Below are 23,627 nucleotides of genomic sequence, written 5' to 3' on the forward strand. Positions count from 1 at the left end.
ATATATTTGATCAGTACGTGTTGATCAAATATTATCTGTCAAAAAGACTCAAATATTTTATTTCGACCAAACAGTGTATAGGCACCCATATTATTTTGATCCTGTAATTTAAACGTATCAGAAAATAATATTTCATAATTATTCCCATGGTTACTCTTTTGATTTATGCAGAACGGCATTGACAAACATTTCTCATAGCCATTTAAAAATAGAAAGCCACTGTTCGTAAATACAAAACTATGTTTCTGTGAGTGTTAGAAACAACGCATGGTTCAAAGAGAACTCGGTACTTACGTATCGAGGCCCCCGAAGCCTAATTTTTCATTATGAACTTATTTTTTCATGATGAAATTGACGAGGTAAATGAACCACCCAGCAAACATTAAATCGTATAACAAGCGTATATATAACATCATATGCCCTAAATTTTGGTTAGCATATAATGCGTCTAACTGGCATATGCATGCAAAAGTGGAGGCCATATACCCAGCAAACATTAAGTCGTATGAATAGCTATAATTGGAGGCGATATACATACAACCAAGACACATTTGTATGATATATGATGCAGATAACTAGCATATACACACAAAAGTGGAGGCGATATACGTATATGCCATATTTTGTACGCATATAAAGCCGTATATAACGATATGCGATGCTTTTTGGACTGATATGCGATTTGATACGACAACGTTACCACTCAATCCATCGATGACATGGAAAATCGTGTTTTTGCATTTTATGCGATTTTAGATATATATGATCGATATTTTGATTGATATTTTATGCGATTGTGATTTGATACGAAATTATATGTGACTTATCATGTGCAAAGTTATACGATTTAATGTTTGCTGGGTACATACATGGCAAATGCTTACCGAATTTGTTTGGATGAATATGCAACTTTGACCGACTATAATAGCGATTATGTTGAAATTTAATTGCGATCTAATATGAATATATTCATGAAATGTCAACGCACCTAATATGACTTTTGCCATACTCATATACGATTTATTACAGACATAGAAAAAAAAACAAATGGCGCAAAATATTTTCGTAAAATGTTTATTATAGCCTCACGTATCGCCATTTTTATATATGAGTATTTATATTTGTAGAAATAATAATTATTTCATTTACTTGTGTTGGGAGTGGAATATAAATGTTTAAAATGGCACAGATTGATGTTTGGTTAAAACTGCTCCGATGTGGGTTCGAACTCCGGTTATCTGGATTATCATCCACCAGCTATCTCGCGCGGCTATCTGAAATTTAATTCAACAACGGTTAAAACTCGTACATATGATTCGATATGACATTACCTAATACATTCTATGCAGAAGGATCAGTCATTGCTGGTTGCCGATTTTATTATTTGATTAATTTAATTAATTTAATTAATAATTTATTTATTTAATTTATCCATTTTTGTAATGTGTTCAGACATTGCTGTTATGAAATGAAACTTGTCAATGTTAAAGCATTTCATTGACATTTCAATATGATGTAATATGTTCTTTATTAGGATCTAATATGATTTACTGTTTCATGATTTTCTTCAGCATGCGACACGATTTACTGCAGTACTGAATCGAGTAAAATTATACGCTTATACGACACACAAACTGCATCACCGTAATATACGCATATGATGCGGATTAAATATATTTTATGACAATGAACATCATAAAACTGATGTGATTTATACCGAATTGCGACCTAATTTGATAATGATATATAAAATCGAGTTTTTACATTTAATGTGATTTCAAATATACACGATACATACTTTGACTGATATTATATGCGATTATGATTTATTCTGATTTCTTGTAAGACTTAGTACGTGCAAAATTATACGATTTAATGTTTGCTGGGTAAATACCTTTTTTTCTCAAACCTAATCTCGTAATAATTTCATAAATTCGTTGGACAATCTGGTTTCATGAAATTTTCTAGCACTGTTTTGAAGAGCCAAGAAACATTTGAGTGTAGAGATAAAAAAAGTTCACCGCGTATAAAGAGAATCGCGGATAACGCAATGAAGGGCTAAAAATGAGGTACTAACACGAAAAAAAGGTATTTTAGCATGAAAACTATGTTTTATCAATACAGAAATTGTTGAACTATCCATCTGTAAGGTCGTTTACATCAGTGATCAAATAATATGATAACACATCTTCATTCTGTAAACAGTTGAATTGTGAGATGTTTAATTTGATAATAAATTGATTTTTTCTCAAAAAAGCTTCAACAGAAAATCTAAATTGAAGGTACAGCAAATGAAACATTTTCTCAGTAGCATTTGCAAACTTTTTCTCTCAACAACTCAATTTTTATTTTTGTTCCATTAGATCAGTTGTGAGGGTATTTATAGATAAATCGTCTGGAAACCATCACTTGCGTTCACTCGCGGCAAAACACTCCACACACAGTTTCGGCGCATTGAAATCGCGTTTACTATGTCAGATCCGGGCGGTTTGCATTTGATTTCCACATTCGTGAACGAAAGAGCTTTCCGCAAACGAGCCCGCGCCCGCGCCCGCATCGCATTCACTATGTCCTCGGCCTAACGTTCCACCTTATTATACTGTCTTGGGGACAACTTTTAAATGGCACAAAAAGGAAACATAAGCGCACACTGAGAGGAAAATTTAGTATATATGACGATTTTTTTCGTAAATGTTACCAATTCGTTAGTCATTTTCTACCTTACTAATCATTGGTATATCTTACAAAAGGAAATTGGTAGGCATTATTTTTGTAGGATGGTGGGCATGTTGGCCCACCATTGGAGCAGCATCAGTGAAAACGTTGTTTTTTATTTGTATGAAATAATGATAAGGGATAATGACATTATGTTGTTGACAATTAATTCTTATTTAAAAAGTTGTCCTCAATCATACATTATCTTTTACACAGTAATTTCCTACATCCTACATTCTACATCTAAACATTGCTCGTGCAGATTTAATCGCAGTTTCGACCGAATCAATCTCATATGTTTTTTCAAACCCTCACTCATCAGGGTTTTGCTCGTTTTACTGTTGCACATTTTCATCCTTTAGGACAGGAACAACTGATTAGTTGGCAGTTGATGGGACCAGATCGCAGTACATTTCATCCGCATTATTTGCTCTCCCGTTTCCTGATGTATGATTATGGTTAGTTATAAATATGGGTTTGTGATGAAATATATGTGGTTACCTGAGATTTCTTTGTGTTGCACATGCTCAGTCTAATATACATTGAATAGTCAACTGTGCAATTTTAATCCAAGATTAGAAGCTGAAAATTAAAAGGGAAAGGATTGTGTTGAAGATTTCAATACAACGAATTGAACTTTTGTTTTTCCGCAGCGAAAACAAGTTCTCGATATCTTTGTGGTCGAGAATATGTTTTCGCGGAAGACAAACAGAAGTTACATATATTTGAATCTAATAAAAATAAAAAAAAAAACTTACCTCCGGAAAGCTTTGTTTCATCAAGAGGAATGACGACTGCGAAGTACGCACATTACAGTTCCTAGAAATGAAAACAATCAAGGTTACACATGCTATGAAGTAAAATGTACGAATCTTTAGTAGGGATGTGTATTGCATAAGACATCCGTTTTACAAAGTTTTGGTAATATTTACGAAAAATGCGTACATTTTACCAATGTTTCAACTACTAAAGATTTGGTAGTTGCATTTACTAATGTTTTCCTGCAGTGCAGAGAAAATAACTGTTGAATCCGGGAGCACTGTAGGTTCGTAAACAATCGTTCATACGCCTGTTCAGCAAGTAGCACCCGACTGACAGTTTAAATTGCAAAATATTCAATTCGTGGCCTCTGCATTGTTCCATCCAGGATATATCGTTGAGAGAAAAGAACGAAATTTACTGCTGCGGTACAAGATGTTTATCAAGCCGTTCAAAGTCAAAAGCAATATCCTCGTTACCGGTTCCGAGCGGAAGCGTCTGAAGCTACGCGCTCAGACCCAGTTCGGAATACGGGATTCTTCATTCGACGAACTGTTTGGGAACAAAAGTAAGGTATGCGTGGTTAAAATCATAACATTCAGCGAAGCTCAGGTCACGGTATATACCAGTGACAAACGACCGATGTTCTTCGAGTTGGATGGGAAATTGATCCCGACGGTGTACACCTTGTGGGCGTGCATGGAAATGGTACCATATTTTACCACCCACCCGATGGTGCTTCCAAAATTGGCTAACGGAGCTGATCTAATGATTCCCGGAGTGGTGCGTCATGGAAACGATCTTAAATCGTGGGGCAATTACAGGAAAGACGATATCGTAGCGGTGAACTTGACCTCGAACAAGGCCGCCGTGGGAGTTGGGCTGCTGGCTCATGCGAGCGATGATTTGTATATGTGTGGCGGCCGTGGTATATGTGTTCGCATGCTACACGTTTTCGGGGATAAGCTGTGGGGTATGGAACCGTCAGTTTGTCAGCAAGTGCCACTTCTAGGCGGAACGCAATCCATTCCGAAGGACACAGACTTTCCACCACTTGGTGAGCCTGAACAAGTGAAGGAAATTAACGAGCCGGTATCATTTGAGCAGCTAGATGATGTCGGTGTAGACAATAAAGGAAACGAAATTGCGGCGGACGTAAGAATATTCAGTATAGGTGTTTTTGAAAATGACTATTTTTACCATCTTTTAGAATTCGGAGCAGGCAACAGAGGACGACAATCAATTGGATCCTGATAAGCTCATCAAATCGGCGTTTCTCAATTCCATCAAGTTGCACGGTAAGAAAATTCAGCTGCCAATGCTGACAAGCACATTTTACCCACAATACGTCCAACCCGAACTCCCTGAGGGAATCGAAATGAAACGCAGTTCCTACAAGAAAGTTGGCACATTCTTGAAGAAAATGGCTGAAGAGGGTTTGCTTCAAATTAAGGAAGAGAAGAAGGGCATTGAAAAAATTGTCTCCATTAGCTTAGATCATCCGGAAGTTCTTTCGTTTTATCCTTACAAGAAAAAGTCTGAAGGTGTGGAGTCAACCGATGCTGGTGGCGATCAGAATAGCTCCACCCCTCTTCTGCTGACTAAAATGATCGAAATGTATGCCGTGAACGAAGCAACCGAGAAATTTTTCGGTAGTATGGGGATACCGGTGGGTCGTACCCTTGATATGCAGCAAGTTAGGAATAAAGTGAAAGACTATGCTGGAAGAAATAAGCTCGTCGATCCACAAACTAAGCTAGTGTCCTTAGACGAAACGCTTCTGCAAATGTGTGGCGCTGAGCCAAAACAAATGAACTTAGCCTCCCTCACGGATGCGGTTCTGCGAAGCATGACAAATACCTTCGAAATGCGCAGTCAAACGGGTCCGGTTAGTAAGGGCGGCAAACGGGCTATCATTCATTTGACTACCGCTACCCGTTCCGGAAACAAAAAAGTTACCCTGATAAGTAATCTAGAGGACTACGGAGTGAATGTGGCCGAATTTGCCAAGGCTGTCAAGCTAGGCGCCGCGGCCAGCACCACTATGACGGAAGTGCCCGGGACGAAGGGCGAGCAATTGCTGGTCCAGGGCAACCATATAAAGTTTGTGTACGAGCTACTTACGGGAACCTATCAGGTTCCAAAATCATGCATCACAGGGCTGGAATTTGCCAAGGAACGGGGTAAGAAGAAAAAATAAGATTATTGCTTGACACCCGATGAACCCAAAATGACGATCGTTCAGATGACAGCCTGTGATTTGAACATTCGTTCATCGAAAATAAGCTTATTTTATTGTTTTTAGAAGATTATACAAGCATGCACAGATGAGTGTATCCGGCAAATGTATGCTATTGTGTGTAAAATATAATGAATCTTAGTACCCTCGTGGGCGGACTATTCAATCAACTTCCAGGTGTCTTCCTTAAAGTTATCACATTCAATTCTTGATTTTCTTTATGTTACTTTCCATGGTGGCTTTGGAATCAAAATAATGTAGGCACGAGGAATCGGCACGGTTTTACCCCGTAAGAAGATCTCCTGCTGTTCCTTCCAAAGTGGAATCAAGAACAGCATCAAAGCTGAAAGAAAGAAATGTGGCTATGTTTTAAGCAAAAAGGAGACAATCTTCGACCTGGAGCAGTATCTAACGAAATACTCCATCAAAACACAGTTTAAGGATAGCACTCCAGAAGATGATTACTTTCTCAATTTCAAATGACAGCACGGCCTGTCTCAAAAAGGCCAAAATGCGGGTGATCCGTGGCATTGTCGGACAGAATGCAGATTCTGGAAATTCACTTGAAAGTAGGCTGCTGGTTGACGTGAAGCAAGACTCTGGTCAAGATAGAATCACGAGACGACGAGTCTGGGCAAAAACGGAGGTCATCGCATCACCAATGACTTAATTGCAGAATATTAAGAACGAAAAAGAAGTTTGTTTATTTGATCGACCAGCACATGAGCAGAGAATGTTGGGCGAAAAAAAATTAAGAAGCCCGAAATGTGCTGCCGTTACTGGAACTGAACAGCAAGATGGTTTACACCTATGCTAAAAGTATTTTTTGTTTGAATGCTTTCAATGATTTTGATGAAAGTGATTGGTTAATTAAGGTAGATGGTAATGAAGCCGGCCGGACTTCATATCATATTTTGAGTTTATGTTCCTCCTTTTTCGCCTTGTTGGTATCTCGTCCTTTATAATTTCATTGATCATCGAGTAAAAAGTCGTCACTGCTACTTTAATGTTTTCCACACTTCTAAATAAATCCTACCAATTGATATACTTGAGCTTACACCTAACTGATTGGTAATTTGCTTTATCGTAATGAGAGACTTCCTCGAATTAATAATCAAATGGTTTTTGGATGTTATCTATAAATGAGCAATTCCAAATGAAAACGATACTTGGCTTTCTTCGCGAGATGATCTCTCTTTCCATGATTTCAATATTATACGCTTGGACCGTGATGACAGATACGGAGGGGTGCTATTGGGGATCAATAAGTGCCACTCATTTTTTCGAATTGACCTTCCACCTATTGGAGGGATTGAAGCTGTTGCTTGTCATGCAAACATCAGAGGAAAAGACCTCTGTATTGTCAGCTTGTATTGGCCTCCGAGAGCTGCGGTTAGCCGCAAGCAACTTGTTGACATGTGCTCACTTCTTCCTGAGCCACGATTGATCTTGGGAGACTTCAACTCTCACGGAACTGCCTGGGGGGAACAGTACGACGACAATCGTTCATCGTTGATATATGACCTTTGTAACAGCTTCAATATGACCGTTTTGAATACTGGGGAAACAACACGTGTTCCTAAACCTCCTGCTAACCCAAGTGCTCTTGACCTCTCGCTTTGCTCGAATTCACTATCGTTAGATTGCAAGTGGAATGTAATCCAGGACCCCAACGGTAGTGATCACTTGCCAATCAAAATTTCCATCACCATTGGGTCGAATTCTTCTGAATCTATAAACATGGCATATGACCTCACAAGACACATTGACTGGAAAAAGTATGCGGACGCGATTGCTCTAGCCATCAATTCCAGAGATGGTTTACCTCCATTGGAGGAGTATAACTTCCTTTCTCGTTTGATCAATGACAGCGCGGTTCGCGCTCAAACGAAACCCATCCCAGGTTCCACTCTTCGCCGAAGGTCTCCCAATCCATGGTGGGATAGCCAATGTTCCAAGCTTTATCAGGATAAATCGAACGCATTCAAAGCTTTTCGGAAACGTGGAACCATTGAAAATTTTCAGTCGTATTTGGACCTTGAAAATCAATTTAAAAACTTGATCAAAGGGAAAAAACGTGCTTATTGGCGAAATTTCGTGGAAGGTTTGTCACGAGAAACGTCAATGAAAAAATTATGGAAAGTGGCTCGAAACATGAGAAATCGCTCTTCAACGAATGAAAGCGAAGAATATTCACATCGATGGATTTTAAATTTTGCACGAAATGTTTGTCCCGATTCCGCTCCCGTGCAAAAAATTGTTCGAAATATACCACAAGATAGGTGCGATCTTGATTCTGAGTTTTCGATGGTAGAATTCTCTCTTGCTCTCCTTTCATGTAATAATTCTGCTCCGGGATCGGATCGAATTAAGTTCAACTTGTTGAAAAACCTCCCTGATGTGGCGAAACATCGCTTGTTGAATTTATTCAATCGGTTTCTGGAACATAATATTGTTCCAGATGATTGGAGACAAGTACGAGTTTTAGCTATTCAAAAACCCGGAAAACCCGCGTCCGACTTCAATTCGTACCGCCCAATAGCAATGCTGTCTTGTATACGGAAATTGTTGGAGAAAATGATCTTGTTTCGCCTTGATCTATGGGTTGAAACGAATGGCCTACTCTCAGATACACAATATGGGTTCCGCAGGGACAAGGGGACAAATGATTGTCTTGCGTTGCTTTCTTCAGAAATTCAAATGGCTTACGCCGAAAAAAAACAAATGGCTTCAGTATTCTTGGACATAAAGGGGGCCTTTGATTCAGTTTCAATAGAGGTTTTGTCAGACAAATTACACTCTCGGGGTCTGCCGCCTCTATTGAATAATATGTTATATAACTTGCATTCTGAGAAACATTTGAATTTTTCTCACGGGGATTCGACAGTAAGTCGGGTCTCCTACATGGGACTCCCCCAGGGCTCATGTTTAAGCCCCCTTTTGTACAACTTCTATGTAAGCGACATCGACAATTGCCTTACACAAAATTGCAGCTTAAGACAACTTGCAGATGATGGAGTGGTGTCTGTCGTAGGATCAAACGAATCCGACCTGCAAGGACCCTTACAAGATACTTTGAACAATTTTTCAACCTGGGCCATTGGGCTAGGGATCGAATTCTCCACGGAGAAAACAGAGATGGTGGTTTTTTCTAGGAAGCATAGACCAGCAAAACCAAAGCTTCAACTTTTGGGTAAACCGATCACTCATGCTATGTCATTCAAGTATCTTGGGGTCTGGTTCGACTCCAAATGTACTTGGGGGGCCCATATTAGGTATCTGAGTAAAAAATGTCAACAAAGAATAAACTTTCTCCGTACAATTACCGGCACCTGGTGGGGAGCCCATCCCGAAGATCTTATAATGTTGTATCGAACAACTATTCTCTCAGTGATGGAGTATGGCAGTTTCTGTTTTCAATCAGCTGCCAAAACACACCTCATTAAACTCGAGCGAATTCAGTATCTTTGTCTCCGTATTGCGTTGGGATGTTGCCCTCAATGCATACCATGAGCCTCGAGGTTTTGGCAGGCGTACTCTCACTAAAAGATCGCTTCAATTTATTATCTCTTCGGTTCCTCATCCGGTGTAAGGTTATGAACCCATTGGTGATCGGAAATTTTGAGCAGCTGATCGAGCTAAATTTTCATTCTGCATTCATGAGCTCATATCATGAATTCGTCTCCATGCAGGTTGATCCTTCTTCGTATATTCCCAACCGTGTTTGTTTTCCTGACTACATCAATTCCTCTGTGCATTTTGATCTGTCCATGAAGCAGGATATCCATGGAATTCCAGATTATCATCGATCGGGGATTTTATATTTTAGGATTTTGTGATAATATGTACTTTACTGATGGGTCCTCTATGAATGAGTCCACAGGATTTCGAGTGTTCAACCAATTTTTTAGCACCTCACACAGTCTTCAGTATCCTTGCTCAGTGTATATTGCTGAATTGGCAGCAATACACTGGGCGCTGGACAGCGTCGCCTCACGACCTGTTGAACACTATTACATTGTAACGGATAGTCTTAGCTCTGTCGAAGCTATCCGTTCAATGAGGCCGGAAAAGCACTCGCCGTACTTCCTTGAGAGAATACGAGAAATTTTGAGTGCTTTATCCAGACGCTGTTATGTCATTACCTTTGTCTGGGTCCCTTCACATTGCTCAATTAATGAGAGGGCTGACTCATTAGCAAAGGTAGGTGCAATTGAAGGCAGAATTTATCAGCGTCAAATCGCCTTCAATGAATTTTATTCTTTAGTTCGTAAAAATACCATCGTTAACTGGCAACGCAAATGGAACGAAGATGAATTGGGCCGGTGGCTCAACACAATTATCCCTAAGGTTAGCCTCAATCCGTGGTTCAAAAGTCTGGACTTGAGTCGGGACTTTATTCGCACCTTCTCCCGACTCATGTCCAATCACTGTTCATTAGACGCGCTGCTTTTTCGTTTTAATCTTGCCGACAGCAATCTCTGCGGTTGTGGCCATGGTTACCACGACATCGAACACGTTGTTTGGTCGTGCGAGTTGTATCTTGTCGCCAGATCGAATTTAGAAAATTCCCTTCGGGCTGGAGGAAAGCAGTCCAATGTGCCGGTGAGAGATGTGTTGGCTCGGTTAGACCTTGATTACATGTCCCAAATATATGTTTTCCTTAAAGCTATCGATCTTCGAGTGTGATTGTTCATACATCCTTTTCCCCTCCTTTTCGTCCTTCGCGAGCTATCGGTTCCCTTCCTACTAACATTAGAATAAGTTAAATTGTAAACACATATTAAATGTAAGGATAGTTTTAAGAATCGAGTGTGAAGTGTCAGTGTGAATGAGAATGTGAATGTGAATGTGAATGTGAGTGCGAGTGTAAACACACATCTCCTTACATCCCATCCTTTTCCTAATGAAAATGTGTCACCCTTCTAAACCGCGAGTAATCGGTTTCCTATTTCATTAACCATAGAATTGAGGAAACAACATGTTGATATATGCTACTTGAAATATAGTTAAGAGTTTGGCTCCATTAAACTTATGTAACTGAGCCTGTAAAAATAATCGGATTAATAAAAAATAAATAAAATGAAAACGACAAATGAAAAAACATGAGTACTTTCGTGTCGAATGAAAGTTTGTATTCCGTTTTGGTTGGAGGAAATATGATTTTTCCACAGCATTTGGGAATCTCAAGTGTAACTTTTGAAAAAGGGCCTATCGATGTTAGAGATCTTTGTTAATTTATATCTCAAAACTATGAGTCTTACCAAAACAGTGTCTTAGAAATAGAGTATTAATGTTTGCTATATGTTTAGGAGTTACGTTGAAAAACAATATCGATACGTTTTGTATTAACCCACATGTTTTTCAACGTAACTCCTGAACATATATTTTCACCATAATAATGTATTTCGAAAAGTTGTTGAATATTATAAGCAAATTCATAAAACACAAATTTCTGCATAACTCAAGAACTTATCAAGCAAATGGAACCAAATTTGGGATGTGAGGGCTTTTGGGTACGAGAGCTGTTTCTATGATAGTATGACACACCTCCCTCCTCTGGAATGGAGGGTTCCCATATAAAATAATACACATATTTCAAGCAAATTTGACAAAAAAAATAACAATTGCAAATATTCGGAAAACTCTGAAGGAAAATGGCAAAATTCGAAAAATTCAATTCGCATATGTTCTACAATTACATATTGACAAGCGTTGTTAGGATGGATTGAAATGGATTTTAATGAGATAAAACGCACTCCTATATCGTCTTCTATCTATATAAATAAAAATGGATCCTCGAATGTGTTGATAAGAGCAAAACTCGAGAAAGGAATTGTCCGATCTAGGTCTGTCTTTATTCTACCATATTTTCTGTATCAAACATTTATCCATGTAACGGAGAAACATGTTATTTGCAAGTGGATAAAAAATCTTGCACGAGGATTGTGTCTGAAAATAATCTGATATTATAATGTCGAGTTTTGATAGAAGTATAATTTTGGGCGTGACGAAGTTTTCCGGGTCAGCTATTTTACTAGACAATAAATTAGAAATATGTTTTTAAATATCTCCAGAATGCCTGCATTTAAAAGGAGATTTATAAAGAGCCTCATTGTTTAAAATCACATCAGAATTCACAATTCTGATTCAAAGTTTCGAAAATTCATAAAAATTCGATGTTCCACAAAGATCGTCAAAAATAGTTCTACCATCTTGTACTCATTTTTTAAATTTTCTACATAACTTCTATTTTATATGATACATTAAAAAATACATTTTTAAATTTAAAAAAACAATGAAAAAGACTATAAATTAGAATGTTTTTTTCCAAATATCTCGAAAATGGCTGCATTTAGAAAGATATTGATGAAGACCTTTTTTATTTTAAATCACATCAGGATTCATAATTTGTGGCTAAAAATGATTGTCAACATACAAAAATTAGAAGTTTTGAAAGTTCGTCAAAAATAGTTTTACCATCTCGTACCCATTTTTTAAATTTTCTACATAACTTCTATTTTATATGAAAAATATATATATTTTAGATATTGCAAATTAAACAATTTATTTCCCAGTGTATATTTTTTTCACGTTTGAAAATCAATTCTTTCTAAGACACTATTTCGGTAGAACTCATAGTTTTTGAGATATAAATTATCAAAGATTTCTCTTACTAAAATCGATACACCCTTTTCAAAAGTTATACTTGAATTAAAAAAATTCCCAAATGCTGTGGAAAATTCATATTTCCTCCGACCCAAAGGGAATACAAACTTTCGTTCGAATCAAAAATACAAACTTTTATAATCTGCATTTTATTTCGATTTCATTTGGAATTGCACAAATATAGAATATTCGATAGCTTTGTGGAAAGCTTCATTTTTCCAAAGTGGAGTTGATTATTCAGTCACACAGAAATCTTTGGTCATATTTGTCAACAAAAAATCCAAGGAGCATTTTTGTCGATTATAAACATTGTTTATTTGATTCGATCTAAGACCGGATATTTTATCAAAAATAAATTGCAGTCTTATTATCACCAACAACTTAGCAAGATAAATTCATTGTCAAAATCAGTGATAAAGTCAGCATTTCGTTGATTGAATTCTCCGTAGATGTGGAGTTTTGATTCTGTTGCAAAGGAAGATACAATATTTTCAGCAACTTCAAAGAATTTTGAATAACTAATTTGAGCTTGATCAGGGGGGAAGTAAACGGATACAAATATATGTATCTCTCCCGCAATAAGTATCTTCAAAGTAAGAAAGGCGTCTAGCCTCCCCGATTAACAGAATACGGTGACCGAAGCTGTACCGCGAAATGCATCGTAATAGATGACGAGACGTACATTAAAGCGGACGCCAAGCAGATCCCCAACCTGGAGTTTTTTTTTGTCGGCAAGTCCCGTCTGGTTATTCTGGAAGAAGAAGGTTGACAAATTTGCCAAAATTAAATATCAGAGTAGTATTATAACTAGATAAATTTCAAATAATCAAATTGTGTACTTCGGATTTTTTTCTACCGACAAAATTAACCGAAAAACGCCATTTTTTATTTATTGAAGTCTAAAAGGATTGTACAAAATCGTTCGCTTTAACAGCTAATGTTCCCAAAAATATGACCAACTATGTATCATTTATCACGAAAGTAGCAATCATTTCAAGCGGACTGCTGGATCAGCCCGCGGAGCATCGTTTCCAGCTTACGCCCGTCGGCGGCAAACTTTCGGATGCCATCCGAGAGTTTATCGGTTGACATTTGATCCTCGTTCAGCATCCAACGGAATGTGGCTTCGTCCATTTCGATTTTCTCCAAGCTGCTAGCTTTGGCTGTGTCTGGGTCCAAATACCGCTTGATGGGCTCTTCACTTTTCTCAAGCTCACCAAGCAATTTAGGGCTGATAGTTAGCAGATCGCATCCGGCCAAAGCACGAATTTCACCAGTGTTGCGGAAGGAAGCACCCATAACAACCGTCTTGTAGCCAAACTTCTTGTAATAGTTGTAGATCTTGGTGACCGAAACAACACCCGGATCTTGCTCTGGCTCGTAAGATTTCTTGTCGGTGTTGGAGACGTACCAGTCCAAAATGCGTCCCACGAATGGGGAAATAAGTGTGACACCGGCCTCGGCACAAGCGACGGCCTGAGCGAATGAAAACAGCAGCGTGAGATTACAATGGATACCGTGATCCTTCTCGAGTACCCTGGCAGCTTGAATACCCTCCCAAGTGGATGCCAGCTTGATGAGCACACGCTTCCTATCGATGCCGTTTTCTTCGTACAACTGAACGAGTTTAAGTGCCTTTGTCACTGAAGCATCCTTGTTGAAGGACAACCTGGCGTCGATCTCGGTGGAAACACGTCCCGGAACTAGCTTGAGGATTTCGCACCCAAACAGGACGAACAACATGTCCGCTGCCTCGGCAACTCTCTCGTCCTCGGTGCTGGAATGGGATGGAAATTATTTCCGAGGAAGCGGCCGATAAAGAGATGCAACTTACGCTCCATGCTTCAGGCCATGTTTAACAGCTTTGTCGATCAGGTGTTGGTACTGTTCCATACCGGCAGCCGACAGAATCAACGATGGGTTCGTCGTGGCATCGGTGGGCTTGTACACCTTCATCGCTGTAATGCAATTGTTTCTGTTAGTTTTTTTAACTATACTCAAGAAAAAAAGTAATCTTATTTAATTTTTCATAATATCAAGGCCAATTGATTTCCCTCAGAGCTCTTTTATATCTGTGCTGTCAGGCAGAATAAATTAATTTAAAAAGCATTATTAGAAATTCAACAACCGCACAGAAGGATACCACCCAGAACTCAGCTAACAATGATCCCATAGAAGTCAATCGTGCCATACATCTGTCATTTTGTTGAAGCCGATTCTTGATTTTGGCGCCTGTCCTGTGATAACTGTAAACCTTTCGCCTGTAATTTATGTCAACATCAGGTTCAGTGATTCTATGCGCAACTGGGGTCGGTACATCTCCTCAGTAGCTGCCGCAAGTTCTGTCTCTGTCAGCATTTGTACAGATGTATATGGTAAAAGAAGCGATTTAAATGTTGACAATATGTTTAAAAAAATATAAGGTGGTCTTTGGTGAGATAAAAAATCGATGTATTCTGAAAAACAAATCAACAAAAAGTTTTTCTAAGATCGAGAGCAAACAAATCGATTTTCTCGATTTTCTGTAGTGCAAAAGATCGATCCAAAGAAATCGGAAATCGGAATGGATCGATCTTTCAAGATTCGATCCGAGATCGTCCAATCCTAGTGTGTACTAATGCAAGTTTGATGTACAAAAGAAAAGATTAAAAATTACTAAGAGAAGAAACGAAAGAACACAAGTAGAACAGAAACTCCGCCTGCGAATAACGGATCTCTATGGTAGCATACCCGAAAAAAATACCTGAAACTATTGAGCACCAGAGAAGAGGGTACAATTGGAGGTTCCAACGAACCGAGGGAAAACCGTCATCATCGTCGCTCCGGCGGTGAAATCAGTGAAAACAATTTTTTCTACTGAACAGCTTAAAATAGTTCCATCAAAATTTGAATCCAATGTTAAATCTACTTCGAAGAAAAGTGTCCACTGAAACGGAAAACTTCATGTATGGATGGTGGATGAAAAGATGAAAAGCTTAGAAAACTCTTCAATGAAGCAAAAAATAATTCTTTTTGGACAGATTACAAAAACTGTCTAACGGAATATAACAAAAAATCCGTAAATCTAAGCGAAGGTATTGGAAGTTCATCTGTGAGCAGATAGAAAGTTTACCTCTTATAGCAAGATATCATTAAGGTGAAGGTGGAAGCTAGCCATTGTAGTAGTATAGGTAAACCCTCGTGTAAAAATGGGGTAATAGTGTTTGTGAGAGAAGAGCAAAGCACACGTAAATAGATCAATTCACTTATCAGACTGTGTGGCGCTTCATTGACACGAGTCTTTGAATGCATTTGAAAAAAAAAACAAAACAATTCAATACTAAAGTAAAATGTATGAACGATATGTTCCGATGAACAATTGCAAATATAAATATATATAGAAGGTGCATTTGCATATGATTCTGATTATAGGCGAGCGTAACATGAGCAAATTTATAACACATGCGAATTGGGGCACTTTTGGTATTAACAAGTTCTTCCGCATAGTAACTCGATGTTGATAATTCCTTAATATTTTCCTTCGTTGATCGTATTGTTTTCACATATTCACGTTGGAAAGCCTTAACCCTTCTCTTCGTTGGCCGAGGCATTTAGATTGAATTTAATACTTTTCCGTTTACTGTTTTTGAAAGCATAGGCAGCCGTGGCAGTGTTCCGAGCTCTGCAATACAATTTTCTTACCCAATGTTAAAGTTGCTAAAACTTACATTATAGACCCATTAAACGTAAAAATAATAATTGTATTGATATCAACACAATTTTATTCTATTGATTTTCATGACATGGGACGCTATGACTCCGGAATAACATTTTATTGAGTGGTTTTTATAGCTGTTTCGATGATGTTGTTTGGCATCAGTGTCGAAAAAATAACGATGCTTCCACCAATACAAACAAAACCATTGCAGAAGATTGAAAAACGAAAATTTAACTTTCAGAGCACTTGCTCGAGTTTTCCGACGTTCTTCACTAAACGGTGCGAAAGCAGATGAAAATGTAATATCTTGTGAGTAATCGATTAGAGTTTGGTTGATATTACTTGATGGGAAGTGTGCGAAAACGATCATTTTCTTCACACTGTTTCGCAAAATTATTGATTTTCGGGCGAGAGGTGAGGGAGGGAGATGAAAGAAATGAGCGCCATTGTGGCAGCCATTTATGGCTAGCTTCCACCTTCACCTTAAGCCCTTTCAAATGATCATACCAACGGACTTGGTAGTCTGAAAAAAGAAAACGGTCAATATACAACCGATTCCCAAGAAACACTTAGTATCATGATGGATACACACTTTCCCGGCTCAATCTAGATAACTTCTGAACACGCACAGGTCTTCAATACAACTCAATCCTGTCCGATCAGAAAGGAAATTAGAGCTAAAGAAATTGCCAGATCTTCACGAAGTCAATCGTTGAATGGGCAATGGATTCCTTTAAATCTCCAGGATCAGATGAGTTTTATCCAGTGCTGCTACGAAAAGCAAGGATATCACTGTCCCTCTTCTGACAGAGACGTTTAGAACCAGCATGATACTAGGTTACATTCGTAGTAAAAAGCGAGAAGTCCGGGTTATATTTATTCCCAAGACTGGTAGTCGTGACAGGACGACTCCCAAGGGCGCATAGATCAATTAGTCTAACATCTGTTATCATGAAAATGGTGGAAAAGATCATTGATCTCAAATAATCATATTTCAACATGAGACCATTCAAATGAATCAACAGAAATAGCACTTCACAAGTTGATTTTAAAAATAAAGAAGTCTTTTGACGCTAATGAAATCTCACTTACAGCTTTTCTCGGTATTGTGGAAGCATTTGACAATGCATCCTACAGTTAAATAAATAGAGCTATGAAATGTGATTTTGACATGTGCATCTCCAATTGGATACATGTTATGCTCACCAACCAACAGGTAACAGCTAAATGAGGAGGTTATACACTAACTACTAGCGAATTCGTTTTTAAAACTGAGTCAGTGCCACACTGACTCTGTAATAAAAAAACGTTTTCAGTTTCACGAATGCGGTGGTTTGTTGGTGTGCGTTGTATAGTCTGATTTGTTTATATTTGCGACGACAAATGTACAGTGTCGACGTCTGGTGGAGATATTAGTGCTTGGGAGGTAAAGTATTCTCTATAAGATCAGAAGGGCCAAGTGCAGTGTAAAAATATAAAAGTTTGAATGAAAATTTTTACTTCATATTGTTTGATTACCTAACACATGTAGTCCTGACACTCACTTAACAATTTGTCGATGCATTTCCTGTTTGTTCCACAAATAATTACTATTATAATATAAAATCATCATTAGACACAGTTTTCGTTCAATGTTTCTGCGATATCGGAAAAAACCCCTTCACATAAAATAAATATTCGATACGTTAAAGTAAATTTTCGATCCTAATTTTGATTTTGAGAGCATGTTTATTCCTCCTGAATATCCATAATAATTTTCGCCTCCCAATGAAAGCACACGGAGCTTAATGCCGTCTACACGAATATACTCTTCAAAATCAGAATCCGAATTGGATTACGATTCAAATAATACAAAAGCAAGAGCAGCAGGTTTTCCATTTTCATAGTCTCTATTTTTATATTTTCCAAAACAATACTCGGAACTTGACAGTTCAGTATAGTTGTATTGGTGAACCCGAGTGCCAACCCGTGAAACATCTCAGTGCGAAACTAAGGGTGGGTTTAGACTAGTGATATATTCATGTGAAGAAATATGATGAGATTTATAGAAATCGCATCAACCGTTTACACTAGCGTGAACTTCTATAATGAATGTATTCATATTTTCGGTGAATTTATTCACCTAAAGTAGAACTGCATCCAACTTTAGTGATTTCTCACCAGTGAGAAATTCACAAGCGTTTACATATGCTGAATTTATTCAAGTTATATATACCTCGAATAAGTGTTATCATATTTATTCTCACCCGTTTACACCTATTTTCACGTGAATAAATGCATCTATAGCTATAGATCTCCCTAATGAAAACCCGCCATAACAGCTTTCGGGGCGAACTAGTGCGACACTGAGTGCGAAACTGAGTTAATAAAAAAACGTTTTGACAGCAGTTAGTGCGGCACTGGGGTTGAAACTGAACAAAAACGAATTCGCTATACGGCACCAACCAAAAGTTGCCTTCAAGGAGGAGTTATGTCTCTTCTGATGTTGTCTCTTTTTGTGGATGATCTTCTTAACAAGCTAGCTAATTTAGGATACGAAACCATTGGATTCGCTGACATAATCCAATAGAATGCAAACAGCCCTCAACTACACACTCAAATAGTGCAACTTGGAAGGACGACCAACTGGAGCATGTAATAACTAACTTGTAGCAGTACACTCGGGGAAAAGTGGGGACTAGAACCGAGAATGATTAACTGTATTTACTCGGCAATAGTGAGACCCTAGACTAACATATGCCTCGTTAGGTTGATGGCGTCAATTACTAAAACTACACAAATATCAGCTCGGAAAAAGCTAGATAAACTCCAATGCCTTAGATGCTCTTTTATAACTTCTCCCCTTACACCAATATGTGCAACTTGAAGCGGAGAAAGGTACTCTTAGACCGAAACGTGCAAAACATTTTGTAGGAGGAAATATCACTGGGCATTTGCAAATTCTGAAAGATTTTCCACTGAACACTATAGTAAGCATGAATGGACGGAAACAAAGACTAACTTCAGTGCCTTTTTGTGATGATGTGTTGCGATATATGAATTCACTATTTTGTAACAGAAATCCGAGCAAGGGTACTGGCCGCTTGATCTGAAAATGTTAAAGCTGGCATTTTGTTGGGACTCGATAGATAGTCTTATTATTGAACTGTCAGAGTCAACTAGTTCAAAGGGGATTTCATAAACATCTTCCAAAGTATGATTTATATAAACAGCCAGCCTACACTCTGATATATTTCAATATTCATATGACATTTATAGACAGGACCTTACAAAGACGTTGTGGAACATGAATCGGATTGAAAAAAAAGTACAGGACAGACTCGATTATATAGTCTCCGATTTCATTAGTCGAATCCTGTATATAATCTGATTAAAAAAAATGTTTTTGATAAATATCTTTTCCGTTTTGGAATATAAAGGAGGAAGTTATTTTTTTATTCATCCCCTCAAAGTCAGAAAATACCTTTCTCACATGAAAAAATTCTTCTACGCATTCGGGCGAATGTCAACAAAGACAGAGTATTCAACTTCCTTATTGTTCCGGGATTTGTTTGCTTTAACCTGACTCTACATCAAAAAGTACGCTACGTAGGACAATTCTGTTCTCATTTGAAAGATGAGAAAATTTGGTACATGATATAGTTATAAAACATTTTTTGATTCCATTGGCTTGATTAGTTCGCGAGTAATGCATAAATTTGTGTTTCAATTGTATGGCAGACCCTCCTTAGAGAGGGGAAGGAGTGTCTATTCACCATAGAAACGTTTCATGTCCCCTAAAACTGGTAATTGTGCATCCGGATTCATAAAATCCGAAGTTTATGTCATGGTTTAATGAATAGGAGCTTCAGATTCAGGACTGGTCAGCTTATTTACCGAATCAAAACCCTATCAGGAACTTATGAGGAGTGATCGCACGAACAGTAGATGCAGCTTACAAGCAGTATGAGTGATTTGAAGAGCTCAAACGAGCAGTATCCTGTGCGTAGTACTAGATACACACTACAACATGGCGCAGATTGGTCGATAACTGATTGATAACTGAAGACAAACTACGAGTAAGAAACTTATTGTAATTCATGTGAAATTGGCGTTAATTTTGTAAAGGAGTGAGAGTTTTTCCATCTGGTTCTATAGTTATGAAACACAAGAATTTTAGTTTTTTGAATGTTTCGCGCCTGAACACAACAATAAAGTTGAAATGGCGAGTCTTATAAATGATGACAGTTATTGTATTCTACACTATATAGTTCGATACAACCGACTTCTTACATATCTCTGGAAACTAAGAAAAAATGAGTGGTTCTATAGTTGTGAGACGCAGTGTATCATATTTTTTCTGTATCAAACATTTATTCCATGTATCGGAGAAACATATTATTTGCAAGTGGTTAAAAAATCTTGAACGAGAATTGTGTCTGAAAATAATCTGATATTATAACGACGAGTTTTGGTAGAAGTACTGGGAATTTTATAGTAAAACATGAACGTGCGCTAAGTAAGAAAACGTAGATGTAATAACGAAAATTAAGTTTGGGAGGGATAAAGTTTGCCGGGTCAGCCAACTCATACAAAACTTGATTGTTTTTATCAACCAAATTAAAACTCTCTAATCGCTCTACAGTTTGCTCTTTGACACCCAACTCCTTTCTTTCTTAATTTGCTGCAATATCGTTATAAACAATTCCTGGTAAGAAATCAATCAAAATAAAAAATCACGATTTTTACTCCACTGTAATTATAATAATCAATTAAATTTCATCTTAACGTTGAAATAATATATTTTTCGTTGAAATAAGCCATATTTGAAATATAAAAAATATATATATATATATTTTCAAACTGTATATAATCGAATATAATCGAGTCAGTATATAATCGAATTCGTATGTAATCGAGACCGACCTTTATTCCTAGGAGGAAACGTTTTTTATGCCTTCTAGCTAGGATTGGGCGGTATTGGATCGATATTTAGAAGATCAATCATTTCCGTTTCGTTTTCCGATTTTTTGGATGGATTCTTTGTACTCGAAAAAATCGCAAAAATCGATTTTGTTCTTCCAATTCTTTCGATCATACAAAAACTTTTTGTAAATTGGTTTCTGAAGAACGTCCCTAGTGGTATATCTAAGACACATTCACTGAGCCGACAATGAAAATTGTGGCGAAATTGGGTGATAACATCAGTTCCAGCCGAATAATTGTTTCCTAGAACTGACGCTACGGCTAATAACCGAATTCGACTAAATCCCGGACATAAGGCCGGACGGATTTTATGGGACTTTTGCTAGTTGAGTTCTGAGTACCAGTTGTTAAATTTCTAATAATAATTTTCAATTAATTATTTAATATAAAAATTAATTATATAAATATAATAATTCCATAAAGCTACAAGATGAATGCTCTTGAAAATAATTTTTTTCTGAGCTTTAAAGTTTTTTGTGGTTTTCATATTGAAAAACAAAATGAAATGCCTTTGATGTTTGAATAGATATTAAACTTTTTAAAAAAAGACGGCATATAGAATAAATAAATAAATATGGAATAAATACATTGTAAAAAATACATTTTATTTTTCAAAGATCGATTCTTTGGTACCGATTTAATTAGTGGCTCGATCCCTACGTCCTTTAGAAAATCGACTAGTCAAGATCAATCTTTGTCCAAAGATCTCCGAATCCTACTACTAGCCCATGCACAATTCACGTTGACATCGTACGTTCGGTTGTTGCCTACAATGTAATTGTCTTCGCAAACACATTTTACATTTCCAGAAAAAAATTAACAAACACAATTGGAATTCAACACATTTTAATGAGACACGAGTTCTTTTTACGCTAAAAATGTCGTCAATATGTTAGAGTCGAAGATGTTGAAGATCTATACATAAGCTTTGGTATAGATCTTCAATATCTTTGACTGAGTCCCTCTTCGTAATCTCAAAGCAAATATAAAGGGCCTTTTAGCGCTAATCTCACCAGTTCCTCTACAGAAGGAGTTATACAGTAATATCTTGTTCAAACCCAAATCAATTACATCGATTGAAATCGATTATTGCAGTTTTCTGCCATAGGCGCAACCAGTTGCCATAAATATTTACAGCCTTTACAGTCAACCTCTATGACATTGCTTCAAGTTCACAGGCAATGCAATCGAATCTGGTTTGTTATTTAGGGCAACTCCGCGATGACTTGCTTCATGTTCCATTCACTTTTCATACGATTGTCGCGGGCGATTGACCGTGTCAATCAATCGCTCAATCGTTCTTGTTTCTCATGCGTAATGTTACATATGCCATTGTTCTGGTTTTCGTGCGAAGAGAAAGTTATCGAAACGTGGTTGAATGTTGATCCTTACGTGAACAGTACAATGGATCTTACGAAGTAGATTAGTTGTACTTCGTGTGGAAAATAGTAAATACATTGGAAGCCTTATTATGAATAGTAAATATTAGGCCCTTGATATTACTATCTCATGTATCACACTATCAATCATTTCAACGTTGATGAGAAGGCGTAAAACTGCTGTCTGTATTGGTCTTTACGAAGACACTTCGCTGAGTGTCTCGAGAACCGCAGCAGCCAAGAACAAAAATTGAAAAATATGCAATACGGTCACCTTCATTAAATTGAAACAACTCAGTAACACACGTCCTTGACCGATCCTTCTAGAATGGTTCCAGTACGGCACTGCTGATAATCACCATTATCTATCACTCGAAACAACTCTTGTCACCACTGGCGAAGCTTGCTAATGGCGTAAGGATGCGTACCTTCGAAATCACCGGTGTCAGCCACGATGGTGGTCAGTTGCTTCAGCTGTTCCAAACTCGAGACCATCTTTGTTTTCTTGCTCTGTGGCTCAACACTGCTCATGTTAGACTGATGTTGCGAGCGCGGAATAACGTAAAAAAAAAGTTTCGACGGCAAATTATCGGCGATAAGCAACGAAACGTGAAATGGATTCTCGCGACTGTCCGAGACTCTGTGTGGAGTCGTAGTGTGTATACCCTTTTCATTGCATCGGTGGCTTTGTGAGAGTTATCGGGTTGTGTTGGTACCATAGCTGTCGCGTCTACGTGTTGGCAAGTATACTACAAAGATTCGCAAATCAAACAATCGCTCCAGCAGAAGCCGGCAAGAGCCGTAGAGAGCTTGTACAAGATTAGAGTTTTGAAATTTCGGTGGCAATTATATTACTCACGCTTCTCCACGAAGTAATTGTTTAACATGCAGTTTTCTCCATTAACCGCTAAATGTCTGATTTGAAATAATTAATCAAGTACATAACGACGCATTTTTTTGTTTAATTTTCATAAAGGGAACAAATCATAGGAAGTTTTTGTGAATTTTTCCCATGATGAAAAACATATTTGTATTATTTGAGCGAGGTGGTGCGGTAAAGCCAATGAAACGCGCGGTTTGGATTCATAATGACGGTGTTCGCTAACAGATGTCTCCAATGGCTTGATACTTGATCGAATCCAAGGTGCGTAGAAGTATATCGTAAGGTGGGCCAACTTGCTAAAACCAAGACGGGTCTATGGTA

At 37.7% G+C, this 23,627-nt stretch overlaps 2 protein-coding genes and 1 long non-coding RNA gene across 3 annotated transcripts; 1 reads left to right on the forward strand and 2 right to left on the reverse strand.

The window, feature by feature from the left end:
* Positions 1–2,944: 2,944 nt before the first annotated feature.
* On the reverse strand, positions 2,945–3,614 carry LOC129767020 (uncharacterized). The gene is made up of 3 exons (XR_008741483.1): positions 3,474–3,614; positions 3,217–3,297; positions 2,945–3,157 (listed from the first exon to the last, which is right to left on the reverse strand). It is a non-coding gene; the product is annotated as an uncharacterized LOC129767020 (long non-coding RNA).
* Positions 3,615–3,805: 191 nt separating this feature from the next.
* Positions 3,806–5,883, forward strand: LOC129767009 (eukaryotic translation initiation factor 2D). The gene is made up of 2 exons (XM_055767613.1): positions 3,806–4,629; positions 4,685–5,883. The coding sequence occupies exons 1-2, from the start codon at positions 3,910–3,912 to the stop codon at positions 5,672–5,674; spliced, it is 1,710 nt and encodes a 569-aa protein (XP_055623588.1). The 5' UTR covers positions 3,806–3,909; the 3' UTR covers positions 5,675–5,883.
* Positions 5,884–13,246: 7,363 nt separating this feature from the next.
* Positions 13,247–23,090, reverse strand: LOC129767015 (probable transaldolase). The gene is made up of 3 exons (XM_055767620.1): positions 22,852–23,090; positions 14,217–14,340; positions 13,247–14,159 (listed from the first exon to the last, which is right to left on the reverse strand). Exons 1-3 carry the CDS (start codon positions 22,952–22,954, stop codon positions 13,376–13,378), a joined length of 1,011 nt encoding a protein of 336 aa, XP_055623595.1. The 5' UTR covers positions 22,955–23,090; the 3' UTR covers positions 13,247–13,375.
* Between the last annotated feature and the right edge of the window lie 537 nt (positions 23,091–23,627).

This window comes from Toxorhynchites rutilus, chromosome 2, assembly GCF_029784135.1.
Source record: "Toxorhynchites rutilus septentrionalis strain SRP chromosome 2, ASM2978413v1, whole genome shotgun sequence".
NCBI lineage: Eukaryota > Metazoa > Arthropoda > Insecta > Diptera > Culicidae > Toxorhynchites > Toxorhynchites rutilus.

What these genes read in the sequence shown, in the direction of transcription:
- LOC129767009 (XM_055767613.1), top strand. Translation starts at nt 3,910, where the DNA reads ATGTTTATCAAGCCGTTCAAAGTCAAAAGCAATATCCTCGTTACCGGT. An exon ending in GAAACGAAATTGCGGCGGAC is followed by an intron (nt 4,630 to 4,684) that starts GTAAGAATATTC and finishes ACCATCTTTTAG; the next exon opens with AATTCGGAGCAGGCAACAGA.
- LOC129767015 (XM_055767620.1), bottom strand. Translation starts at nt 22,954, where the DNA reads ATGAGCAGTGTTGAGCCACAGAGCAAGAAAACAAAGATGGTCTCGAGT. An exon ending in TGACACCGGTGATTTCGAAG is followed by an intron (nt 14,341 to 22,851) that starts GTACGCATCCTT and finishes ATTGCATTACAG; the next exon opens with CGATGAAGGTGTACAAGCCC. An exon ending in CATGGCCTGAAGCATGGAGC is followed by an intron (nt 14,160 to 14,216) that starts GTAAGTTGCATC and finishes ATCCCATTCCAG; the next exon opens with CACCGAGGACGAGAGAGTTG.